General features: G+C 39.6%; 1 protein-coding gene across 1 annotated transcript; it reads right to left on the bottom strand.

Annotated features, from left to right (window-relative positions):
* Nucleotides 1-370: 370 nt before the first annotated feature.
* Nucleotides 371-22,169, bottom strand: LOC104269410 (EF-hand domain-containing family member C2-like). Its single transcript, XM_009876074.1, has 7 exons — nucleotides 21,990-22,169; nucleotides 17,827-17,977; nucleotides 9,934-10,157; nucleotides 7,131-7,382; nucleotides 5,440-5,550; nucleotides 4,968-5,110; nucleotides 371-437 (listed from the first exon to the last, which is right to left on the bottom strand). Exons 1-7 carry the CDS (start codon nucleotides 22,119-22,121, stop codon nucleotides 371-373), a joined length of 1,080 nt encoding a protein of 359 aa, XP_009874376.1. The 5' UTR covers nucleotides 22,122-22,169.
* Nucleotides 22,170-22,772: the final 603 nt, after the last annotated feature.

The raw sequence follows: 22,772 nt of genomic DNA, 5'->3' as shown, positions 1-22,772 counted from the left end.
CTGTGTGGGGCGGGAAGGCGGGTGCTCCGCTTGCGGGCCTGGGTGGTGTTGCCCAGGCTCCGCGTTAATTATTCTAATTGTGCAGTGTGTTCACCCGCACTCATATTTTCTCCCTCGTGTTAGTGGAAATGAACCCCTTCTCTCCGCATCTCCCTTTGCATGGGGGTGAAAATTAGATTTATAAACTACAAATCACATTGCGTTAGCCCCAGAGAGTAGGTTAAATCCCTCACAGCCCAAGCTGGAAGTGAACAAAGTCCGAAGAGAAGTTCAGCACCTTGATTCCCATCCTTTCCCCAAAGTCAAACAACCTTGCTTCACTCAGCCTCGCTGAAGAGAATATTTGCTGGGATTTTAAAGGATTATGTATTCAGATTCGCTCCTGTAAACGAGGAAATTCAGACGGAAATTGACACGGAGAAACAGAGCTTATGAAACTAGCTAAAAATTCATTTCTGCAACTTTTGAACAGCCAGCCAGGTGCAGCAGACTAATAGCCAGACCCAAGCTCAAAACTTGTTTCATCTCCGCTCTGCCACACACCACCAGGGTAAAAAGGGACCAACACTTTGCACTTACATATAAAATGCACCCCTCCTCTCAAAGTTATCACTATCTTTTAAGAAAATTACCTCTGTCCAGTCTGGAAAAGGAATCAATGCTCTCCCAGTGTGCAGTATTTTCAGAGCAAATGTACAGTGGGTAGAGGATAAATTCAAAGTCCAGGATTACAAATTTCTACCTCCAGCAAGAATAGCACAGATGTTTTCCCCACGGACAGTTTCACCCCTTATTACTGCATCAGGTGATGCCCAGCAAGAGATGGGCTGGCACCGTGGGGTTTATTTCACCTACTATATCAAATGTGTGCCATATACTAGTAACTTTTTCTCATGACATTAAAACCTGAGTGAGACTTGAACAAGGACTGGGAACAGCAAGCAGCAAAACAGCTCCAGACACATCTTTAGCATACAAACCAATTTGAAGATACCATGGTCTTCCTAGTAAGAAAAGCAAAATTCCTCATGCAGAACTCGTTGCCACATTAAACCAGCTTGAATGAGCTTGTCTGCTTTCAGTTTCAATATACGCTGTTGTATTTTTGGTATATATTATAATCTTATCTTCTTCCCTCTGTTGAAGAACTGCAGGGAAACCCTCATGTGTTAGATAAAACCATATTTCAAGGAAGAGTCAAGTGCTGCATATTTTGGATTGGAGTGATAACCATACTCATTATCAGTATATAGCAGGCAGGCAATAAATCCTACTTTCAGAGGAAGAGGACAGACACCTCTGAGCATTACAGCCAAGAACAGGAGAGAGACAGACCACTAGCCCTGGACAATATAAAAGGTGGAGGGATGACATCGGTAACACGATGTTCTCTATACGTCAGTGGAGATGCGTAACAAACTGCTGAGACCTGGTTTTGCTGAGAGACCGTTTTACAGTTCAGGTAAGAAGTAAAATAAGAAGGCAATACCATCCTCTTAACAACTTTCATATGCAGGATTAAAGAAAATCTAGAGCTCTCAGAACTGTCCGTGCAGCTAAAACATGACAGTGCTTATGCTGATTCAGAGAAAATTTCCTTTTACAGAGTCTTACTTCATGATTATTCCAGTTACCTGAGGAAAAAAGGCATCTGTAAATGCATGAGTATATTTAGAAGCCGCTTCTTGGTCTCCGCCACGTGTAGCAGAGAGGTTAGACGCCAGAGAGACTCTGATCTCTGACGAGTCTAGTGGAAATTGGCAGCAGGCTTTAATGCCCCCACCGAGGGAAAAGCAAGAAGTCAGCTGTTATCCAGCAGCAGCTGCCTGGCCAAAAGCACACATGGACGGGCCAGCCCATCACCCTGCACGCTGCTCTGCCCAGGCAGCAGGTCAGAGAGGGAGCCTGAGAAATGAGGGGGTGGGAGGGCGAGGAGAGCTGGGACAGGAGAGGGATCGGAGGGTGCCGCGAAAAGGCGTAACAGGCAGGCTTGGGAGGTGCCGGGACATTGAATAAAATTCAGTAGGAAACCAGATTTCACTGGTTTTGCTCCTTCAGGAACAATCTGTTATTTAAGAAAGAACACTTTATACTTTATACTCAACTCTGTGCTAGGACATTGCACATCAGCATATTTCATGTTTTGGCTGAGTGACCACAACACCTACATGGCTACTGAATATTTTTCTTGTCCTCTGAGGCTCCACTAGCAAGTCTGGATAGATAATATCACACATCAAAGCATTTTCTCTTGCATTCATAGCACTGCTAGATAACAGTAATACCATTAGCTTCCTATCTGAATGGCATTAGCTACTGTTTACCCATGGAAAAGCTCTCCGTTGCTTTTCACAAACAGTATAAAGAGTGAAACAGGCAAAAACAACACTCGAAATATATCAGATGCCACAATCATGTGCTTCAAGGGATATCTAAACTGCCCTTAATTCTCCTAAAGGGCAAAACAATTTATGCTGAAACTGCAGAGTCAAAAATAAACGTTGGCTTTGGCAGAAGTGTATAAATTGGAGTAATGTGAAAATTACAAACATACACAATAACAAACAGCTGGATTGATGCCATGAGGTGCTGAGCGCTGTGCCTTGATATAAGAACTAATTTATCCACTTGCTTACTCTTACTGAAGTAAATGGTCTCCCTGGATTCAAACTGCAATTAAGCACGTTTCAGTGTTTAATTGGATGGGAGCGGAATGCCGGGCACTTTGTGAGACTGAACCCATTGAGAGTACCTTGTATGTTCACCAGACACAAACAAAATTTGTAACTCGATAAGAATAAAAGGTGAACACACTTTCTCTTTCAAAACCCGCTTCTAAGCCAAAACGTACCCTGATTTCACTCCTAGTCCCTCCTAGTTAAAAAGTCATACATACATTTTTTTTAATCCTGATGGGGAAAGCAGGAAATAGTTTCACCGTAGATTGTGAGAATTTTTTAACTCTACAAAAGACTATTTTCTGTGAACAAGACAGATTGCATCAAGGTGGATATTTTTTTCCATATTAGCCAGAGTGTCTGCCATCCTGTGTACTTAAATATATGTGCAAAACACTTTCCAGTTTCCCAAAGGTCTCAGCTAGAGCATATCTTTGTGTGGTTTGTGTTAAGGAGGCAGAGAAACTGGAGAAAACACTTGGGAAAAAACAAACAAAAAAACCCACCCCACAGATATAAAAGACTGGACTACAGAGAAAGACTGAAAGGTTTCCCCTAGCAGCAAATGGCCCATGGGGCAGGTAGAGTGGTAAGATGATGTATTGGAATAGTGTTCAAATGTGTACAAGGTTGTTATGAAAAGAGGATACGGAGCAGTTGTTCTCCATGTCCAACAAAGGTAACAAAAATGTTACTCTCTCAGTTTACACAAACCAACTTCAGAGGCGCTATTAAGCAGCATTTCTGACTATGAGGTTGGGACAAGATACCTCAGGAGGCAAATAAATCTCTTCTATTGGAGGATGGTGACAACAGACTATAGAAACATCAGTCAGTGACAATCTATGCATCTACACTATCCTGCCTCAGAACTAGGAGAATGGACTAGATCATCTACGGTCCCAATTTTCTAGAATTCTGCACATCAGCAACTTCTGACTTGCCTGACCTGCAAACCACCTAATTTTCACGTCCGGAGACATAACCAGCAATTACTGAGCTAGCATTATAGGAGGGGAAGAGCCTCTGTGTTTGTGCAACACTTGGTTGAATTCCTTGGTTGATACACACAGGTCAGCTGCATTTCATTTATTGCCTGCTGTGAGTAAGAAATCCCCATTCACGGTTCCAGGATATTTTGCTCAGACAGAGAATATTGCTGCCAAATACCAGCAGCAGTCTTGGCTGAAGAAATTCTCAGGGAAGAACCCCATTTCACATCTCTGGAGTCAGACTCACTGTTATTAAAGATAATACTATGGTTATTGAATATGGCTTCCTCACACACTGGCTAGTGTAAGATTTATTTTGGTACAGACGTGCTCAGCTATTATTAAAAAAGTCCTAACGAGACATGTTTTGCCAATTAAGAAATTCTGTGTTCTAATGGCAGCGCTACATCATTTAATTTCCCCCAATGCAGCAGACAAGCTTTGATCCAAACACTGCACTCTATCTGATCACAAGTCAAGCTGAAACAAATAGTCTACTCAAGTATTTTGTTTCACAGTGTCAGAGAAAGGCCATAGTAGGGTGCTTCCAACCATCTCTGAACAGTCAGACACTTAGCTACATTTATTGAATGAATAAACTGCCCGAAATTAACTAAGTCACTTCTGCAGGAAGATGTCCATAATGGAACCATTAGCAAGTCTGACTGAGGGAATTCAAAGATAGATAAATGAAAGTCCCTATTGCTCTACATTTCGAAAATGCTTTTCCATTATGGACATAGTTGCTAAATGTTTCCAGTGTTCAGTGCTGAAATTTCACAGGATACATACTCTATTAGTCCAGAATATAGAAGACTGCATTGTGAAAATAACGTGAGAGACTACTACTGTCATGTCAGAAAAACCTGATTATGTGAGGATTCTGATGTCCATATAAAATGAAACGTAGTATAATGGGGAATAATTGAACTTATCCTACTTACCCACTCCCTACATGCTCTTTAATAATTTCTAACTGTGAACACAGCTATGGAGTTGGAAAAGGAAGGAGAGAAGAAGAAAGGTCAGTCTATCCATATGACTATTTCCTCATTCTAGTTTTAAAATAGAGGCAGTTAGAAACAGAACATGTAGGTTATTTGTTAGTTTCCAATCTAGTAACAAATAAGAAAGCCCTTCTGGATCACCTGCAAAATTACTGCTTTGCTGTTAACAGCCTACAACAGATTGCTATTGCTAAAGGTTTTAATGAGCATGTTTTGTCAGTAATAAAATTCAAAGACAGCTCTGTCAAACTCATAAGTGTAAAAACGCTCATAAGGATAATTATCACTACTTACGGATTCCGTACTTCATCCTGTAATATTCTTTAGTGAATTCATCACAATCACAGAGCATTATCTTCCTTCCCCAAACATTAATTATTGCCCCTATTTTCAGGTCACTGTCTCTGTAAAATTCCTGATGCACTGCTCCTGTCTAATAAAAGAGGGAACATTTATAGAGCAGCTCTATAAATCTCAGAGTTCCACAACCTTTCTTAAAATCTACGTAATCCAGTGCATGTGATTTAATATATAAACTTCATAGTCCATTTGCAAGTACTTTTCATCTCATGCTAAGCTGCCTCACTTTCACAAACGCAGAACTTCCATACAGTAAATCTCAGTAGTTTTCATTTGAGCTATCCCCCAGGGGCAAAAGAATTTTATAAATACCTCTCTTTGTCATGGAGAATAGCAGCCACAGAAATAACAAAAACTGCTATAAAGGTATTCAGCAGCTGAAGGTATTCAGTAATACTCAACCTTACGATTGTCCAGAAGGTAACGGCCTCTGTTCCCTGCCAGCTTTCCAAGCACATTGAGAACAGTGCGACTGGTGATTGTGCCCGGCTGATACAGTCCAGTGGGAGCATTCTGTCAGAAAAGAGACCAACTCTTAAGAAATGGAGTTAACAGTGAAGAAAGAGAACTCAGTTACCTTAGAGCCAGCAGGTTTTGTACAGACTGACTATTATTGCAGCATTTTCTTGGGAGAATTTTTAGTAAATTCCAAAGTAAGATGACATCACCAAACCTAAAAGCCAGTGTTTAAGTTAAAAGCCAGTATGCATGCTAGTATCCAAGAGTAAAGTCTCCTTTTTCTTAGAAATGAATGGAAAGCGAAGGTTAGCACACCCAAAGTAGCACATCGTTGTCAACATCTGCTCTAAAGGCTATTACTTTGATTGGTTATAATTATAAAAACATTCAAAAGAACCACTCAGGGTTGGCCCTGCTGGGCTAACCACTGTGCAAATACAAGTGAGTCCAGTCATCATGATTCTATTGGCAAAAAGGTTAATAGTCTTGTTTTTATTGTGAGCTTCAAAACTGCAACAGTAATCTATCCCATTAATATCAAACAATACACAAACACATTACTTTTTTTTTTATTATGAACAAACTGCTTATGCAGAGTAACCAAGGTAGGTGTTTTTATCTTACCACCTTCCCAGACACTTCAATTTTTGACTGATTTTCTCTGCTGTCATTCTTAAAATTTTGCCTGAATTCAGAGGAAGAAGCCAGCCCTTAAAACTGCAAAATGCACTTCAGTGGTAGAAGGGGTGTGTTAACATAGAGTAACTGCTAAATCAGCATCTCGGAATATAGGACGCACAAGGCAAGAAAAGTGCAATATTTTGCTGTTCAGTTTTTACTATGCAATCGCATGTACATCTGTGGCATCACAAATAAATTTCCAGTATTAGAAGGAAAAGAGAGAAAAGATTCCCCAGTATTTTACTCCATCTGTGAGCTGACATTATTCTACCATCGGGATCTATCTGGAGCGATCCAGCTTGTTAATTTTATAATCATAACAGGTTACAGAGGACTCAAACCCCTTGAAGATTTCTCTGAGAGGAGCCTTCTCAAATAAGCACCTGATTAATGCCCGACAAAGCTTATTGATGGACTCCTATTGATTTTAACTAGCTTTGCATAAGATCCCCAATCTAGGAACCCTATTTTAAGAAAACACTCTAGATTCGCTGCCAAGAAGTAATGTTATAGAATACTAAATCTGGACTTTTCCAAAGGTTCCAAATGTAAGTTATACGGATCAAATCTGAATTCACCTCAGTTTTATACTAGTTTATCTATCAATATTAATTAATCTTCTGGAATTTCATTACTGCAGATCTTTATTAATACATTTACCTTAATACATTAATATGAGAGAAAAGAGATCATAGGATATCTTTCTGCCTAAATTCTCTCACCATTTAATTTAAGCATGACAAGCCTAAATTTAGGTTTTTCCATCACTTATTAAGTTTTTATATGACTATGTGTGTGTGTGAAACCTAAATCATGCAATTATGATTAATAATCTGATAGCATTTTCTAAATATTATTACAATCCTAATACAAGATGTTCAAAACACGGTGTTTAGTATTTCTTAATTTCTTAGCAGAAGAATTTGAAATAAGCTGAAATTTTCACTTCTCACCTTTGGAAGCTTATCTCTTCTGAGGAAAAGTGGGACTGCATCTCGGCCTGAGTTTACTGGCATAATTTCTTTGATATCAATAGTATCATCGGACAAATAATAGTGCAGAACAAGTTCTCGTGGGTCGTGAAACATGGATTCTGGGTCATCCCACACACAGAAAAAACGTAAAACATGTCCACCATGCTCCAGAAATTGTTTCAAAGTGTCAATGCGCTCATAAGGGCGCAATGGCTTCATGCTATCTTGAATCTGCAGATAAAGGAGAAATTAAGAAAAACACTGTTTTAATTATTTGCTGTTCAAAACAGGATACCAAACTGCAGGGTAACATCTAATCTTAGAACACGCTTTTAGGATTTTCAAATAACACCACACAACTACACTGCATGAATTACTACTGAATGCCATTACCAAGGAACTACTTACAGGGTTGCTGTGCCCTCAGAAAATACACAAGAACTATTTTGGATTGGTTTAGATCCTTGTTTTTCTTGCAATAAGGTCCTTCAGATCAGAGAATTGTTAAATCATTTATAGTGCAGCTCACATTTTCAAGAAATTACCCATGGTAATCAGATGACTATAACTCCTAACAGCATCACCCTTTCCGATCTACTTCCTTAAAAGTATTTTTTATGGATGATGTAGTATAAAGAATGAATTCTTTCTTTTCCCTCTAGTGTTTTCTTTCTTTTAGCTTTAAAACATAGTTTATTAACTTTTGATTTTTCATATAGTTGGCAGGTATGGCAGGTATGGGTATGTATGTTCTCCTCTCCAATATACACCCATAAGTGTAAAAAGGAATACCGAATCTCCAATTAAAGATATCTTCCAACTGAGGTGACCTAAGACAAGACGCTATCTATGGCCGTGGTTGTTGCAAAACCAGCAGCACTGCACTAAATCAGATCCCAGGATGATGATCCAGCCTGAGGACTGCATTTACCTACAGTTAGTTACAGTCACATATATAAATGGTGACCTGAGTAGAGTGTTTTTCCTAAGTCAAAATGCATCATGTCCACAGTGGGTTAAAGGGGCAAGACAGTCCTTCTAATCTACAAAATTGTTTCCAAAGTGGAATGGTGATAGATGTTAATGAGACAATGTGAGCTGAACTGTCTAAACAAAAAGAATTGTTGGCTCATGGGAAGTTTATATCATGCCTAAATTTCTATTTATGCGCTAATGCATCTTCTGGCCTTGAAAACTGGAGAGGGAAAAGGCCTATTCTTTCAGAGCATCAAATCTTAAAACAAGGAGAGCAGAATCAAGTTTTGTCAGCCAATGTCCCAGCTAATCTGCCACACTCCATTTCAGGCATCACCATGCTTATATGCTACAAGTCAGGTATTTACCATCCCAGCACCATCTTCCTTCCTGACCCCTGAAGATGAAGTGAGCAATCAAATACAGCCACGGAGCCAGATAACATCAGCATCCATGGGATATCATCTCCAACAATGCAGAAATAGGAATCAAAGGGTTTGCTACTTTTCTCTTGCTCTCATTTTCTACCTCATCATACTGCTTACTTTCCTTTGTACCTTCATTTTCTGGCCATCTATTAGGAGTCTGGTGCAAATCAATTTAATTTTGCTTAAAGCAGTCCAGAGTGATCCACTCTTAATAAATACAAAAATTACCTTCCATGAATTAGTCAGGAAAGTGAGAGCATAAAGCAGCTAGAATTTTCTAGATAACTCTTCCGTAATTTCTCAACAACTGAGAATATTAAGACAGATTTGACTAATTTTTTGGTCTTCTAATACTCCTATCTCAAAGCTTTTCCCACTCTCCATTCTAATGAGGCACACATAAGCACAACACTTGAACGTTGTGCTGCTTTTTCTTATAAAGAGAAAAAAAAATCTAAGCAGGTTCTGCAATACCATACATAATGTTGACACAGTCTGTCAATATCAAGACAACTCGGTGTGTGTTAATACACACCTGTTACCTAAAAGGCCTGAGTTAAAGGAAAAGCAACCCACGGACAGTCTGAGTCGCCACTAGTCTGAACCAGGAGACGTGTTAGAAATACTTCTTTTCACTAGGGGAGTGCAAAAAGCCTGAAAGCATGAATGAAGTGAAACTAACATGTTGGCTTGAGAGTCCCTGAGAGACATGAAAATTGTCCTACACATCTCAGTCCTTCCGTTTTTGCTGGAAAGCTGCAGCAGGTTTCTCAATAGGAGGATTAAGTTAAATGCAACAGACGCGTGGAGTGTTTGCCGCTTTCAGCATGCTAGGCTGGATCTATTACAACAGGCTTCATGTCATGGGGCCAAGAGTCCCAAGAGAGTCAGGGGGCTGGTTAGCTCAGTCAGTTGAGCGTGGCACTAACAACACTAAGGTCACGGGTTTGATTCCCATTTGGTTGCCTGATCTAGTCGACAGGTGGCGTCCCTGGCAGCAGGGAGGCTGGATTAAAATGATCTCTAAGGTCCCTTCCAGCTTAGGCCATTCTATGAAGAGAAAAATACAGTGCCATCTGCACTCATATTAATCAAGAAAAACAAAACTGAAAGAATTTACTGATTTACCAGTTGATTTTGTTCTGTTTCAAAAGTTGTGTAAACACACGAGGAGAAAAACATTTATATTTGAGACTTCACTATGCTAGTATAATGAGCCATATAACATTTTTTTTAAAGCATGTTTTCCCTTTGGATTTATTTTGTTGAAATAGCTGATTTCTATTTGCTCTTAGAGAAATATTTTATATAATGCGTATTACTAATGGCAATGGCACCTCTATTAAAATCAAGTTTTCACTATTACTGCCTCATCTGACCTTTTGCCGCTCTTTGGTGTACGGGTCATCTGGACGACCTGCAGGAGGATTTAATCTAACTCCCATCTTCCTAAGGAAATTTTTTGTAAACTGGTCACAATCTATAATTTTATATTTTTGGGCATAAAAGACTACTTCTGTGTTGATATTGAAATGATCTATAGTATAGAACTGATCGTCCTGAGGAGGTGGCAGAGGAATCCGATGCCGTTGAACAATAGTTCCTGTAAAAGAAGTAGAATAAATTCATAGAGTAAATAACCTTTCTTCTAAGGATGACTTCACAGACTTGCTAATGTTTTACGCTGATACGATCAAAACAGACGAAGCCTTATGGGACAAACAAAATTACCCTTAATTCAGCAAGAGAACTACTAGGTAAGAGGATCCTTTTTATTAACCACAATACTTTACATTGATTGTCTTCTGGAATCTCAATTTCTAATATTTGACTGAAGTTAATAAAGAAAATTACCTGCTTCTGGAGCAAACAGGAAACCATTGGAATAAATTTCCATTTGCTGGTGCAAACATAACATATTAGTATTTGTTCAAATAATTTTTTCTCACTATGAAAAGAGATGTTTCTTTCATTTTTTTTTTTGGAAAAGCAATAGCAGTCTCCAGTAGTCATTAGGATGATTAGTTTTTCTTTAAAAAAAAAATAACAAACAACCAAACCCACACAGAACGTTGTCCAAAAACTATGTGGTGGGGGTGTATGGGAGGGACAAAATTTGTCTGTACGCTCTGCAGTGTGAGAGTCATATGTAACTAAGGTTAGAAGAAAAAACCTGCCTTACCAAGGAAAAAAAGTGTGACTTATCAAGCATAGAGGCAGGCACATTCAACTGAGCTTCCATAAGAAGCACACTGAAAGTAGAGACAACCGAGATGAGCTGGGCTGACTGCCGCGCTGCAGAAAAGAATCCATCTCAAAAACGCAGAGCCAGGAACTCATAACCCATAGTCCAACAGGAACTTCATCCAAAAGAAGAAAGCAGGGAGAGGGAAGGAGAAGAAAAAAGAGAGATATTTAAACTTGTTGAAAAAAGAGAGATATTTAAACTTGTTAAGTGTTCCTATTGGTAGTCTTTTGCATGAAAGGACTGTTACTCTGAGAGCATTGTGTTTGTTTCCATTCACCACATTAAAAGGGAAGGAATCTGCTGTTGGTCTACCAGCTGAAAACTCACAAACACATTGATGAATTGGGTAATTCTTCATTGCTGATGATTAAGAGAGTGGAGCATCTTTCATGTGAGGAAAGGTTGAGAGAGCTTGGTCTGTTCAGCAAACAGAGTATGGCTCAGGAGGGAAACTTATCAATGTTTATAAATACGTGATGGGAGGAAATGAAGAAGATAGAGCCAGGCTCTCCTCCGTGGTGCCCACTGACAGAACACAAGGCAACGGCTACACAATAAAAGACATAAAATTCCATCTGAATACAAGAAAACACTTTTTTTTTCCCTGTGAGGTTGATCAAACAGTGGAACAGACTGCCCAAAAAAACTGTGAAGTCTCCTTGCCTGGAGTTACTTAAAACCCAAGTGGACATGGCCTTAGGCCTCTGGTTCTAGCTGGTCCTGCTTGGAGCAGGGGGGTCAGACTAGATGATCTTAAGATAGCTCGTCCAATCTCAATGACTTCATGATACTGCAAGTATTTTAAAAACAATTTACAAGCTACAGCCTCAACAGGTTAGACAAATATGCAATGCATACATTAAAGAAAGGTGTGCAGCTGCATGTATGAGAAGCTTATTCTGAGTGAAGTTAGAGTTCACAAAGAGCAGCAGATCATGATACCCAGGACTGAACTCTTTTTTTCGTCATTATGAGAGAATAAAAAGGACAAGAGTGAAAGTTTTGCTAGATCGATACCTCAATATAGTTGTGCAGAAACATCTTATAGAAAATAAAAAGATGGTCCAGTCTTCAACCTCAGGTTCTCTGCTGTGCTTACTAACCCAGACACCTCTGTAACACCAGCTTTGGAATGTGAATACCCACTGGCTAAGGCCACACTGGAACCACCAAGCCATACTATTATAATAATTCCTACCCAACACAGGTTTTCAGCAACTTTAAAATTACAGTAATTATAAAAGGTGCAACTTTAAGATAACTACAGTAAACACACGGAAATTCCAAAACTAAAAATAGTTCCAGCAATAACCTACTACTACAATAATAGTTTATTAGATACAATTATCTAAAAGGTCTGTCTCATTATCTCTCAGTACTGAGCTGGATCTATTTCCAGTGCCCTTCAGCTGTGCAGCTGGTTGTGTTTCCCACTGAATCCTGTTTGATGATGTTCCAGCACTGCTGTTTTGTTTTGGAGGGAGACGGGGGTGGAAGAGGGAGGCCTGGGGAGAGAGGGGATAAAGGGAGGCAGAAGAGTAGGGAGAAGGGTTTTGTTTGGTGTTCAAGTTAGTCTACGGAAATTCTTTATTGTTCGCTTTATCTCCCTAAGGACCAATCAGTCTGAAATATCTTCCGCTACTACATTATCAGGCTTGCTTTTTCAATTCTAACTCCTACAATGAAAGCATACCCTTATTTTTTCAGGGGAATAAGGCAACAAAGCATATTTACTTTATGTTCACATTAAAATAATTATTTAAGACCTGTTCAGAATCCTGATGTTTCACAGGTACCAAATCCAACATTCTACTTACTGACTTTTGACTATAAAATAAATTTGAACCTCTTTCTGCTTAAACATACTAATACACGTATTTAAGAGGCATCCTCACAGAAATACCAGTTAGAAAACATGGTAATTAGCACATTAACTTTATGCAAAGCTGCATCACATTATCATTAACAAAACCACATACTTTAAAATATGATAAATTATTTTGGCTAATCCTTGGGTAGCTCCTACAAAAATAAACACGTAATCTGCCATGTCAGAACAGTCCTCCACATAAATGCAAATCCTGTTCAATCATCATTTTAGTGGAAATATAATGGTTGACAATTTTCTACTATGAGGTGTTTTCTGAGGGTATATTCACCTCAGAACTGATGAATAAATCTTCAGCTAGTTTTTCATATCACTTTTTAAAGCATAATACAAATGTCCATTTTGTTCTAGGGGATACGAATTTCTTTTCTAATGGAAAATGACTTGTAAAGATAATATCTGTAGCAATCCTTTGCTTTTATTAGTTATCACTGTGCCTGATCTACACACATACAGGCTACATTTCATATTGTTGAATTAGAAATTTAATAAAACCTGATCAGCCGAGGTTAGGTCTCATCATTTTTAAAATTGTCCTTCCTTCTGGAAAATAATTACATTTCTACTTCTAGAAACTCACTACAAGTTGTTAAAGAAGGATCTGGGCATGTGCAGCACTCAGGTTGCTCAGGATGGATGGCTGTTCTTGAGGTTTCTTTTGTCAGTTTATTGAGCAGGCTATTCTACTACACCACCAAGCATTATTTTAAATATTTGCACCTGATTAGGCTAAAGCTCTCCTCTACTATGCTCTTGTAAAAGAAGTTGCTTTTTGTCTTAAAGGGGTGGTAGCATCAAGCTCCCACACCATAATTTCTAGCATATCTTCTTTTCTCTCAGGGCATCTGATTATCTGTCAACTACAGCAGCAGCTTAAGGAGACCTTAATAGTAGTGAAACCCTTTTGAAGGCCTTCAAGGCAAGCCATGAAGCTGGGCAGCAAAGGACTTGGTCTCTGCTGCAGAAAAAATAGTCGTATCAAGTATTCCTTCAGCACAGCTTTCTGACTCCTGCGTTAGTCAAGAGTGCATTAGAGAGTGGAGAGGAATGAGTAACACCTGGAGTTTGTACCCTCTTTGTCTGCTTGCACAAAAGGAGGAGAAGCAACCACTACCGCTCCTGCAAGACAAAAAGTTCACCCTAACAAACAAGGGGGCTTCTTACATTCACTTATTTACTCATCTCAGAACGTAGCAAGGTCATGATTTGGCCTCCATCAAGTATGGCAAAATCACAACTATTTCAAGTCCTCAGGGGAGGTCTTAGTCTTAGATAATTGGTTATACTGGAGGAGCTCACTGCAACTTCACTTTCCTGCTTGTACTTTCCTCTTCAGCCAGCCGGCCTTGGGAACGCAGCCAGCAGGCAGCTCCGCTCTCTTTTTCAGCTGGCTGACCTTGGGGAAACCAGCCAGCTGCTCCGCTCTGCTCTGGCTTGCAGGGCCTGGATTGCACTGGAAGCTACAGTCAACCCCATGGGACATAAATGACCTTCTGATAAGACAGTATCAGCCAGCCACAGCCCTGTAAACTGGGAATTAGATCTACAAAACACTTGCCTTGCCATATCTAGCCTAGCTCTCTATGGGAAAGTTTCTTTTTATGTGGGAAGAGTAATTAGCATTCTGGCTCTGGAAGAACACAGTGGAGTTTGTTATTTGGTCAAGTTTACTGTCCTTCTCTTTACTCTCTACTCCCTTATCTTCAGTTAGCTCTTGTGCACTGTGATCGTTCTGGTATTTTTTGCTTTGATTCAGTTTTCTCAGGTTCAGGTTGGCCTCTGCATTCCTTTCTGTTTGGCAGTGAATTTCTCTGTATAGGTTTTCTCAAATGCTTCTAATATTTTCCAAAGTTCAAACTACAGCAAGGCAGTTTCCAAAATACAATGAAGTTTAAATTTCAGTTATTTAGTAGTTTACTAGATTAGTTATCCGTCCAAGCTCGTGTCCGAGTACAGCAGCCAATTCCACAAAGCATTTTTTAAAGTCACTAAAATACGTTTCCCACAGACCATTTACTTTGTCACTGTGAGGTTTTAATCAGTGGTAAAAGCACATCTTCTGGCGCTTTTTTCCCCAAAGCCAATTAATTTAAGTTTTGTAAAACCATGATCGAAGTTAGAAATTCTTCTAACTTCTTTGACAGTGGTTCCTTCACCATATTTCCCTGCAGGTCTGTAAGCCTCTCCAAGTTTTTTTTCCTGCAAAGCCACAGGTATTACCCACAGTGGAGAGTACAGTGGGAAAATACTACGCTTCTCCGAGCCCCCCATGCCCAGGGACATAAATTCAGACCATCAAGTTCCCATTTGTGGGTTATGATACAAACACCGGTAATCCCACAGCCTGCAGGCATTAACCAGCCAAGCAAAGATCTACCTTTGATCTACCTCACCCCCTGCCTTTGATCTATCTCACCACTGTTATATCTTCTTCAATAAGACTCTTGAGAACAGTCATTTCAGCTGTCTCTTTTACATCTTTTGCTCTGGGGTAAACATCCAAATTAAGGTCACCACCACTTTCTGCCTTCAGCCATTCAATTCCACGTTTTTCATCATCATTTTTGCTGCTCCTCCTTTACACAATCCCTTTCCTGCCAGTGCAACTCTCCAGCTGAGCCTGTCCTGCTCCTGATGTTCCCAAACTTCGTTCTTCACCCACATCTGTGCTCTTTTGTTCAGTACAGTCTGCCTTTTAACAGCCCAAGCTCTCCTACAGTTGCACTCTCCTCTGCAAACCTCTGCCATTTTAATTACCTGAAATGTTGTACTCAGCAGACATGCAGAGGACAGCATGATGGTTAAGATCCTGAACTTCAGTTCAGTTCAGTTCCTCATCCATTTACAACATTTCCTGTATGATCACGGGCAAGATTTTCATTCTTTTGTGCTTCAGTTTGCCAACTTCACAATGCAGACAGTTACAATGCTGTTGTTCTCAGGCTTACAAATTCCCAGCCAGGACAGGGAATTTGAATAATGTAAGAGATATACATAATTATAATAAAAGAGGCAATGGGCTAATTTTGTTTCAAAATGGAATAAGACTAGCAGTTAATACTTTGAGATTTCTTTTGAAGAACTCTACATTCAACAACAAATATTTGTTTAGTTGTTCTTCAGTTACGGAGCATGAAGACCTTGCCCAAGTGCATGTGAGTAAAGAATCCTCTGAGAGGCATCTTGGCCACTTTTTTCCCTCTATATTGTATTAGGTCTAGGATAATAAGAATATTTATGTTGTTGTTTATGATAAAGTATAGGCCCCAGATCTTCTCATCAACTGGGATGCCTAAACACCTTGGGCCTTTCAGCTTACAGGATCTCTTCCATCCTAAACACAATGAATATACAAAGTTTTCTTACCAACCCAGGCACCAGCAACAAATTATTTAAGTGCACTTTTGAGACCCTGGAACATTTCTTTCTAATCCATCAGTTTAATATGTTGTGTATACACATTTATCCCACACAAAGTACTCATACAAAGTTGCAGAGGCCTTCAAAACTCCCTTGCATGGAAGACAGAATTCTTATTTCTCTCTAATACTATTCAGTTAACTTTTAGAACCAATACCAAAGGTGACTCCATCAACCATTAAGACAAGATATAACCAAGGAAACGGGGCAGTCGTAGCCTTCTTGTCACCACAGGAACATGACTAGACTGCCAGGAACAGGGGCAGCCTGTACGACCCATACTTCCAAGGCAATGAAGATGACTCATTCCTATAGGTAGATTCAAAGGAATCAGCTTTGAATTTGCTTTATCTCACTCTAATGAACCCGGCTTCCACCCTCCCTCTCAAAGACATCACCTCTGCCCCTCAGGTTAACTGTATTTCCTTTGTCAATGGTCATTTGTTCTAAGCCACCAAATCCAGAAAGAGCCACTCATGCTCCTGTGACACACAAGCCAAGAAAAATCTAACCCTGATGATGCCTCCTGCTTCGTGCATATGAGTGTAGAGAGGGGGTAAGTAACTTGTAAGTTCCCAGGAGAAGAGATCCAATACACTTTTCTTCAGGTCTTGAAAAAGCACTTGCTCAGGTAGGAGTAGGATGAAGTTTTTCTGAATGCTGAACTGTCAGGTTTTCTGGCAAGAAGAAGTACTCAATATAGGGAGCGCAGGGTCTGAAGTACTGGTTTAAGAAAAGATTCACAAGTAATTTTATCCGAGATCTAACAGTAACGATGCACGCAACACCTTTAAATATTATCCTACTCTGTAGATAGAGAAATTGAAAACATCTCATCTTGGAAAAGAAGACAGTAGTTAAATGGTTAACTTATTTTTGAAAATTGCTGTGCTAAGATCCACCAGAATGTATGTTTAGGGATTGGGAGGCGCAGCCATCCCAAGATACTCATCCCAAGGCATCTTGCTTATCTGGACTATATCCCTTGAAAACTTCTTTAATTCTGGCAGTGACCCATAAACACCACGCAGCAGCTGTGCTCCCCTTCTGCAACAGGATGTTGACCGCTAGATCGCATTTTCTTAATGTAAACCAAGCCCATTAATACTCCAGTAAATCATCTCCGTAAACTCTCCTCCAGAAGTCCTCGGGCTGGCCCAAGTGCAGCGATGGGATACGGAAGCAAAGAAGCTTCTTAACTTAGGGGTGTCAAGGAAAAATGACTGTGCCAAGGGCACTTTAATCATGGAAGAACCAACAGCCAGAGCCACAAAAGGCACTCTCCTTCAGCAACGGCAGAGATACTGCAGCAGCTAATGAGCAATTACAGAGCTGCCACTAGAGAACTTACCCTCAGTGCCAGGATGGGAGGAGCCAGGCTCAGGAATGGACATCTAGAACACAAATTGCTTTTGCAGAAGTGATACAACACTTACAAAAGACCTGCTGTCATATGGTTTCAGACAACTATAGTAGAGATAAAATTGTATGTCTGAGTATGGGAGAGGATTCTGCCCTACAAAACCTACATCTTCAGAAACTAAGACAATAAAATAAAGTTCACATTGTGGTCTGTAGCAAGAGGAGGCAATTATAGCTTTTCACTTACATCCCATTTTAAATATAAAAAGTCACATGACGTATCCTTTGGAATTGACCGAGACTGTACTGAAGAAAGATATAAAGGAGGATGAGAAGTGCTATTAAAATAGATACCTTGAACTATGCCACTATTTTTCACTCGGGGTTCAATCACTTGAATCGTATCATCTTCAAGGTAGAAGTATATTTTACAATGTCTGATTCTATACAGCTCTTGATTTTTGTCAGGCACTTCTTCCTCAACATAGGCATCAAAAGACAATACCTATTAAAAACAATAAATAAGTGTAAAGCAGTAAAATCTCCAATGCTTTTGCAAAATATGTCAATAAAATAAACTCGTATAGATTTTAAGTAACTAAATGTATGGATTTCAGGAGGTAGATTTATTTCTCAGGAACCTAAGAGCAGAAATACACATTAAATCATATGAATTTAAAATTCGTTGCATGGCATTTTTATTATCACAACACCTAAGCAGAAATGGAAGTCTAAAGTAAAGAAATATCAAATATAAAACTATCAGAAGGCTGCTTGGAAAATCTTCTGAACAAAGCACTTTTGATGATACAATGAGCTACCTAGGTCTTGAAGCAAATTTTAGACTTCAGTTCAATGAATTGCTGGAAAATAAAGTGCATTATGACAGTAATGGCTTTACCATTGAGGCAGCTGGAGAGTTCTTTTTAAGCAGATCCTGCAAACTGTCTAATGAATGGTACTGAAGACTATCAAAGAGAAATGACACTTTTCAGGAGTCATTTAGAGCTGTGCAATATTAGCATTTCAAAACTTAGCTGGTTCTGCAATTCAGTAAGTGGGGAAATCTCAAAGAGTATACTAACTGCTCCTCATGGTCTCTTGCAATAGCAACAATGCAAGAGAAAAAACCCTTCATAGGAGAGGTGCTCAGTGGTTTACAACAGTGGCTTTTACATCTGGAGATCCCAGATCAAACTCAGCAAACCGTTACACAAGTTTTGCACTTCTTGGTACCATTTATGGTCTTTAATCACCAAGACCAATTTGAAGGGAACGTACAAGGAGAGTCTACTTAGTAGCACGTTACCAGGATACCTGCTGTGGTGAGTATGTGCAGGAAGGCATTAATTAAAATGGCTTTCCATCCTGGCCTCCCAATATGTTTGGGTCAAAACAATGTTAATTCATACTTCGTTTTTCACAATTACTCTATTTAATAAATTCAATTACCTTTATCTTTGATTCATTCCACAAACTGAATCATTAAAAAAAAGACAACTTAGCTGTTCCCCATGTTTCAATAAGCATCTGGCAAATGATGCCTTGAAAATGTTTGAAATCTAGTAAGCTGGCCCAGATCCCTATGACAGAACAGACCAGTTAATAGTCTGTATTCCTTTGCCACGTGCCTTTGAGAACCTCAGAGGACTTCCATGAGTATTAACTACAGATTTTAAAACACTCTAACAGACAAACACAACCTCTTTTTCTATGTCTGGGGAGAGGGAGCTAGCGGCTTGCTCAGGAGCCCTGTGTCCTAGACAAACTTGTCAATAGGCCACTCTACCTTCTCTTAGGCAGGTGAAGTGCAAGAGGAGGAAAACTCTGTTTCCACGAACTATTTCAAAGTCTAAGATCCCACTGATTTTCAGCATACATCAAACAATGCGATAGACACATTTTTGGCATCAACTCTCCTGCACTCTAACCCACCACCATTAGAGAAATAAAATTTAAATTTAATCAAATTACATGAGTGTTACCTGTTAAACCTGATGGCATTAAATCTTCACACAAAAGAACCTAGACACTATTAGTTATTGTTTAAGTAGTACAACATATAAGTTTCTAAACAACCTACAGGGATTGAAAATAAAATAACAAAAATCATTCTGGCCACAGGTAATTTTTAATCTATGGATTTCACTATTTCATGTATCAAACACAAAACCACTGGATAAAATGTCTGACATGCAAACAGAGACAACACCAACAACTTTGTCATCCTTTAACATCTCTTCTTCCTTCCGTTTGTCTAAACATGGCTGCATGGCTGCATGGTGACCAAGTTATCCTTCCTGGCCTCTAGCTACTATCTTGGAATGACCAGGAACCCTGTGAAAATCTCTTGAATAGTCCAGGGGACTTAAAAGGTACTGCAGTGGAACCACTATATCCCAGTCTGAATACCCTGTGGTTCAGCTTACAAGGAGCTGAATTTCATTCCTTGCCCATTCGAGGAGTTTGTTCAAGTTCTTAAACTTCACTTAAACTTTTTTTCTATTTATACACTTATCAACATGTGAGTGTATGACTGAAATATATGCAGCAGCCAACTGCAATTTTGGAGATCAAACCAGATGATTCAGGAAGGGTGAGAAGGGGAATGAACAGAAAAGATGATGACTTACTTTTCATTTTAAAGCAAAATTAATTTTAAAAGTACTTGAGACGTTACACTTCCTAACTCACGTCTCAGCTGTCGTACACTGCTGTGCACAAAGTTCTTCATCCCACTCTTAAAAAACCTAAATGTTACCCATGAAAGCCAAAAGTAACAAATATTGAATAAACTCTGCATCATTTTGTAAAGCTGGCACAAGGTTTCCCTGGCACCTGTAGTATTCAAATTATAAGCATCGTTTCAAGCCCAGGAGGCCTTGTGTGTGTATTTCATCACAGAAGAAATTAAATTTACATCTGCTTCCTATCAGGCATATGAAATTGCAAAAACTGTTTCTCAACCTACTTAATAATGAAGTTTTATGCCTGTTCTTCCTCCAGCTTCTACGGTACTGCTGAAAGTTAGAAACTGAAGAAAAACGGTAAGAAAGCAGAATACATTTGAAAAGATAAACACCTCCTCAGACCATTTTTCGTGTGGTCCGTTCTGCTGAGTCACAAGCTGCAGCACTGGAGGACGCAGCTGCGTTCCAAGGCTCCTGAGTGGGGAAGCTGGGGAGCAACCTTGAACAGGCTGCAGTTAACACACACACATGAGCCCTCCAGAGGCCAATTCCGAACCTGCAGGCTCCTGCCCTGCATTGCCCTGCTCAGGAACACGCCGACCAGAGAAGGAACCTCAAAAGGGCAACTACAGCTCTTCACACCAGCCAAGTTCAGTGCCTGACGCTCAGTGGCAGGTCCCCTCCTGCCTCCTGCCTAACTCCTTTATTTCATAAACTCGGGTCCAAGTCCAGCTAACTTACGCGTGGCCCCAAGAAGCCGACGCACACCTCGAAGGGTGCAGGTGAAGGAAGTTGCAGAACCGGCTGAAGCCTTAAAGCTTTGGCACATTGGACCACCTCAGACTTGAGCACATTGCTGAAAACTACGTGAGCAGTACCAGGTTTTTCAGAGGCCATGCCACCCGAAGTCACGGGTATCTGTTCAAGCCTTACATTTTCTTGCAGCGGTTCTGGTCTGCCCAAGAGATGAATGCGTAATTGTACCGCAATTACCTGCATGGATTTTCTTTTAAAGCAAAAATTACAAGATTAGCCATTCTTCCAAATATTTAAACACTATAATCATCTAGTCATGCAACATTTCTGTGATCTGCTGAATGATTTCATTTTCTGGATCATTTTCCTTCTCTGATTGTAGGCTTTTTGCTTCAGAAATAAAACATCGCTAAGTAGAATTAAATGTAAATTTAAACATGGAAAGTAATGGCAATGTGCTACAAAATTCATATCATCACAGATTATAGTTATTTGATAAGTCTTTAACCTTAAAGGTGTCACTACCTTCTTGCAAAAAAAAAAAAAAAATTAATTCCTGTGTCTGTAACAGGCACAATATATGTATATTAGACATGAACAAATCACACAAAAGTCAACAGGGCTTTGAGCAATCAAACCTGACAGCATATGTGAATTGTGAGCCTATAGCATCCCACTGAGGTTAACAGTTCCCGAGTGCCCAGGCACATTTCCTCCTGGACTGGGGCTGACCTTACATTCGTTCTTACCACAATAATTCCTTTACTGTCATCATTTTCACAAAAAAAAAGAAGTAAGTCAACCACTCCCTTGTTTTTACCATTTCCCACAGGAAATGTACCCCAATACAGTAATATTTTTATATGTTGCTGTATGGCAAGATATATGTTTATATTAATTGTCCAATGTGATGGAAGAATAGATGTTACCACTCTTTTTGTCTGTCCAGCTCTTTTTGCATGCACAAAATAATCTTCTGAAATATCTGACTAACTGAATTTCACCTTTATACCATCTTTGTCATCTTGTAACTATTCATAAGAAAACATACAAATACCGATTTCTACCTACCTGCTTGTCAAACGCTATCCAAGCAGGAACATCACTTCCCATCCCTTTAGGAAACACACTGTATTTAGGTTTCAGCTTCTGACCAGGTAACGGTTCACCTCCTATTCCAGGTTTATCTTCTGCAACCAGCATAGCAACATTATTGCAGAAACCCCAGTGCTGTGACTTGTGGAACTTTTCTTTCTCCCTAGCTGTGGAAAGTTTGGAAGAAAAAGTGAAACAAAACCCAAACACATCTATGTGTTTTAACTCACAGGAGTTAACTAGCCAGGCAAGGGGGATTAATCATATAAAAGTTTCTCTATAATTACTTTTAATACAGAGTCCAAAAGGCTGTAACAACTGGAATGCTGCAAGTGAAGCAATGTATTTCAGTGGTCAATGTGCCGGTCTTATAGATGAAAATAGAAAAAATACTCCAGTAATTTACCCAGGCTAAGAGACAGGATGACACCTGCCATTTCACACCCACCCCCAACCCCCTCCTTCCCTGCATAAAGGATTGAGTCACGTTATAGAAAGAAGCAAGTCACCCATGAGAACTCTTGTAAAAGGTAAAGGGAAAAAGCCTTTTTTATAGCTCTCTAGAGGATGAATTGAAACAGATCAGGAATATCCAGAGAACAGCCTGCTCTCATTTCTTATGTCAAAGCTCTTATTTACACTTGCATCCCCAAGTGTAAAATGAATAGCTCTGTACTAGTGAATACACTGAATTTTGAGCGGTTGGAAGTGAATCAAAAGATGGAATATTCATTCCATCTGTGCTTATTCCAGAAGAAG

The sequence above is a fragment of the Apaloderma vittatum genome, unplaced genomic scaffold, assembly GCF_000703405.1.
Source record: "Apaloderma vittatum isolate BGI_N311 unplaced genomic scaffold, ASM70340v1 scaffold24439, whole genome shotgun sequence".
NCBI lineage: Eukaryota > Metazoa > Chordata > Aves > Trogoniformes > Trogonidae > Apaloderma > Apaloderma vittatum.
Note: the sequence above shows the minus strand (reverse complement) of the source record. Positions and strands in the feature narration are given on the sequence as shown.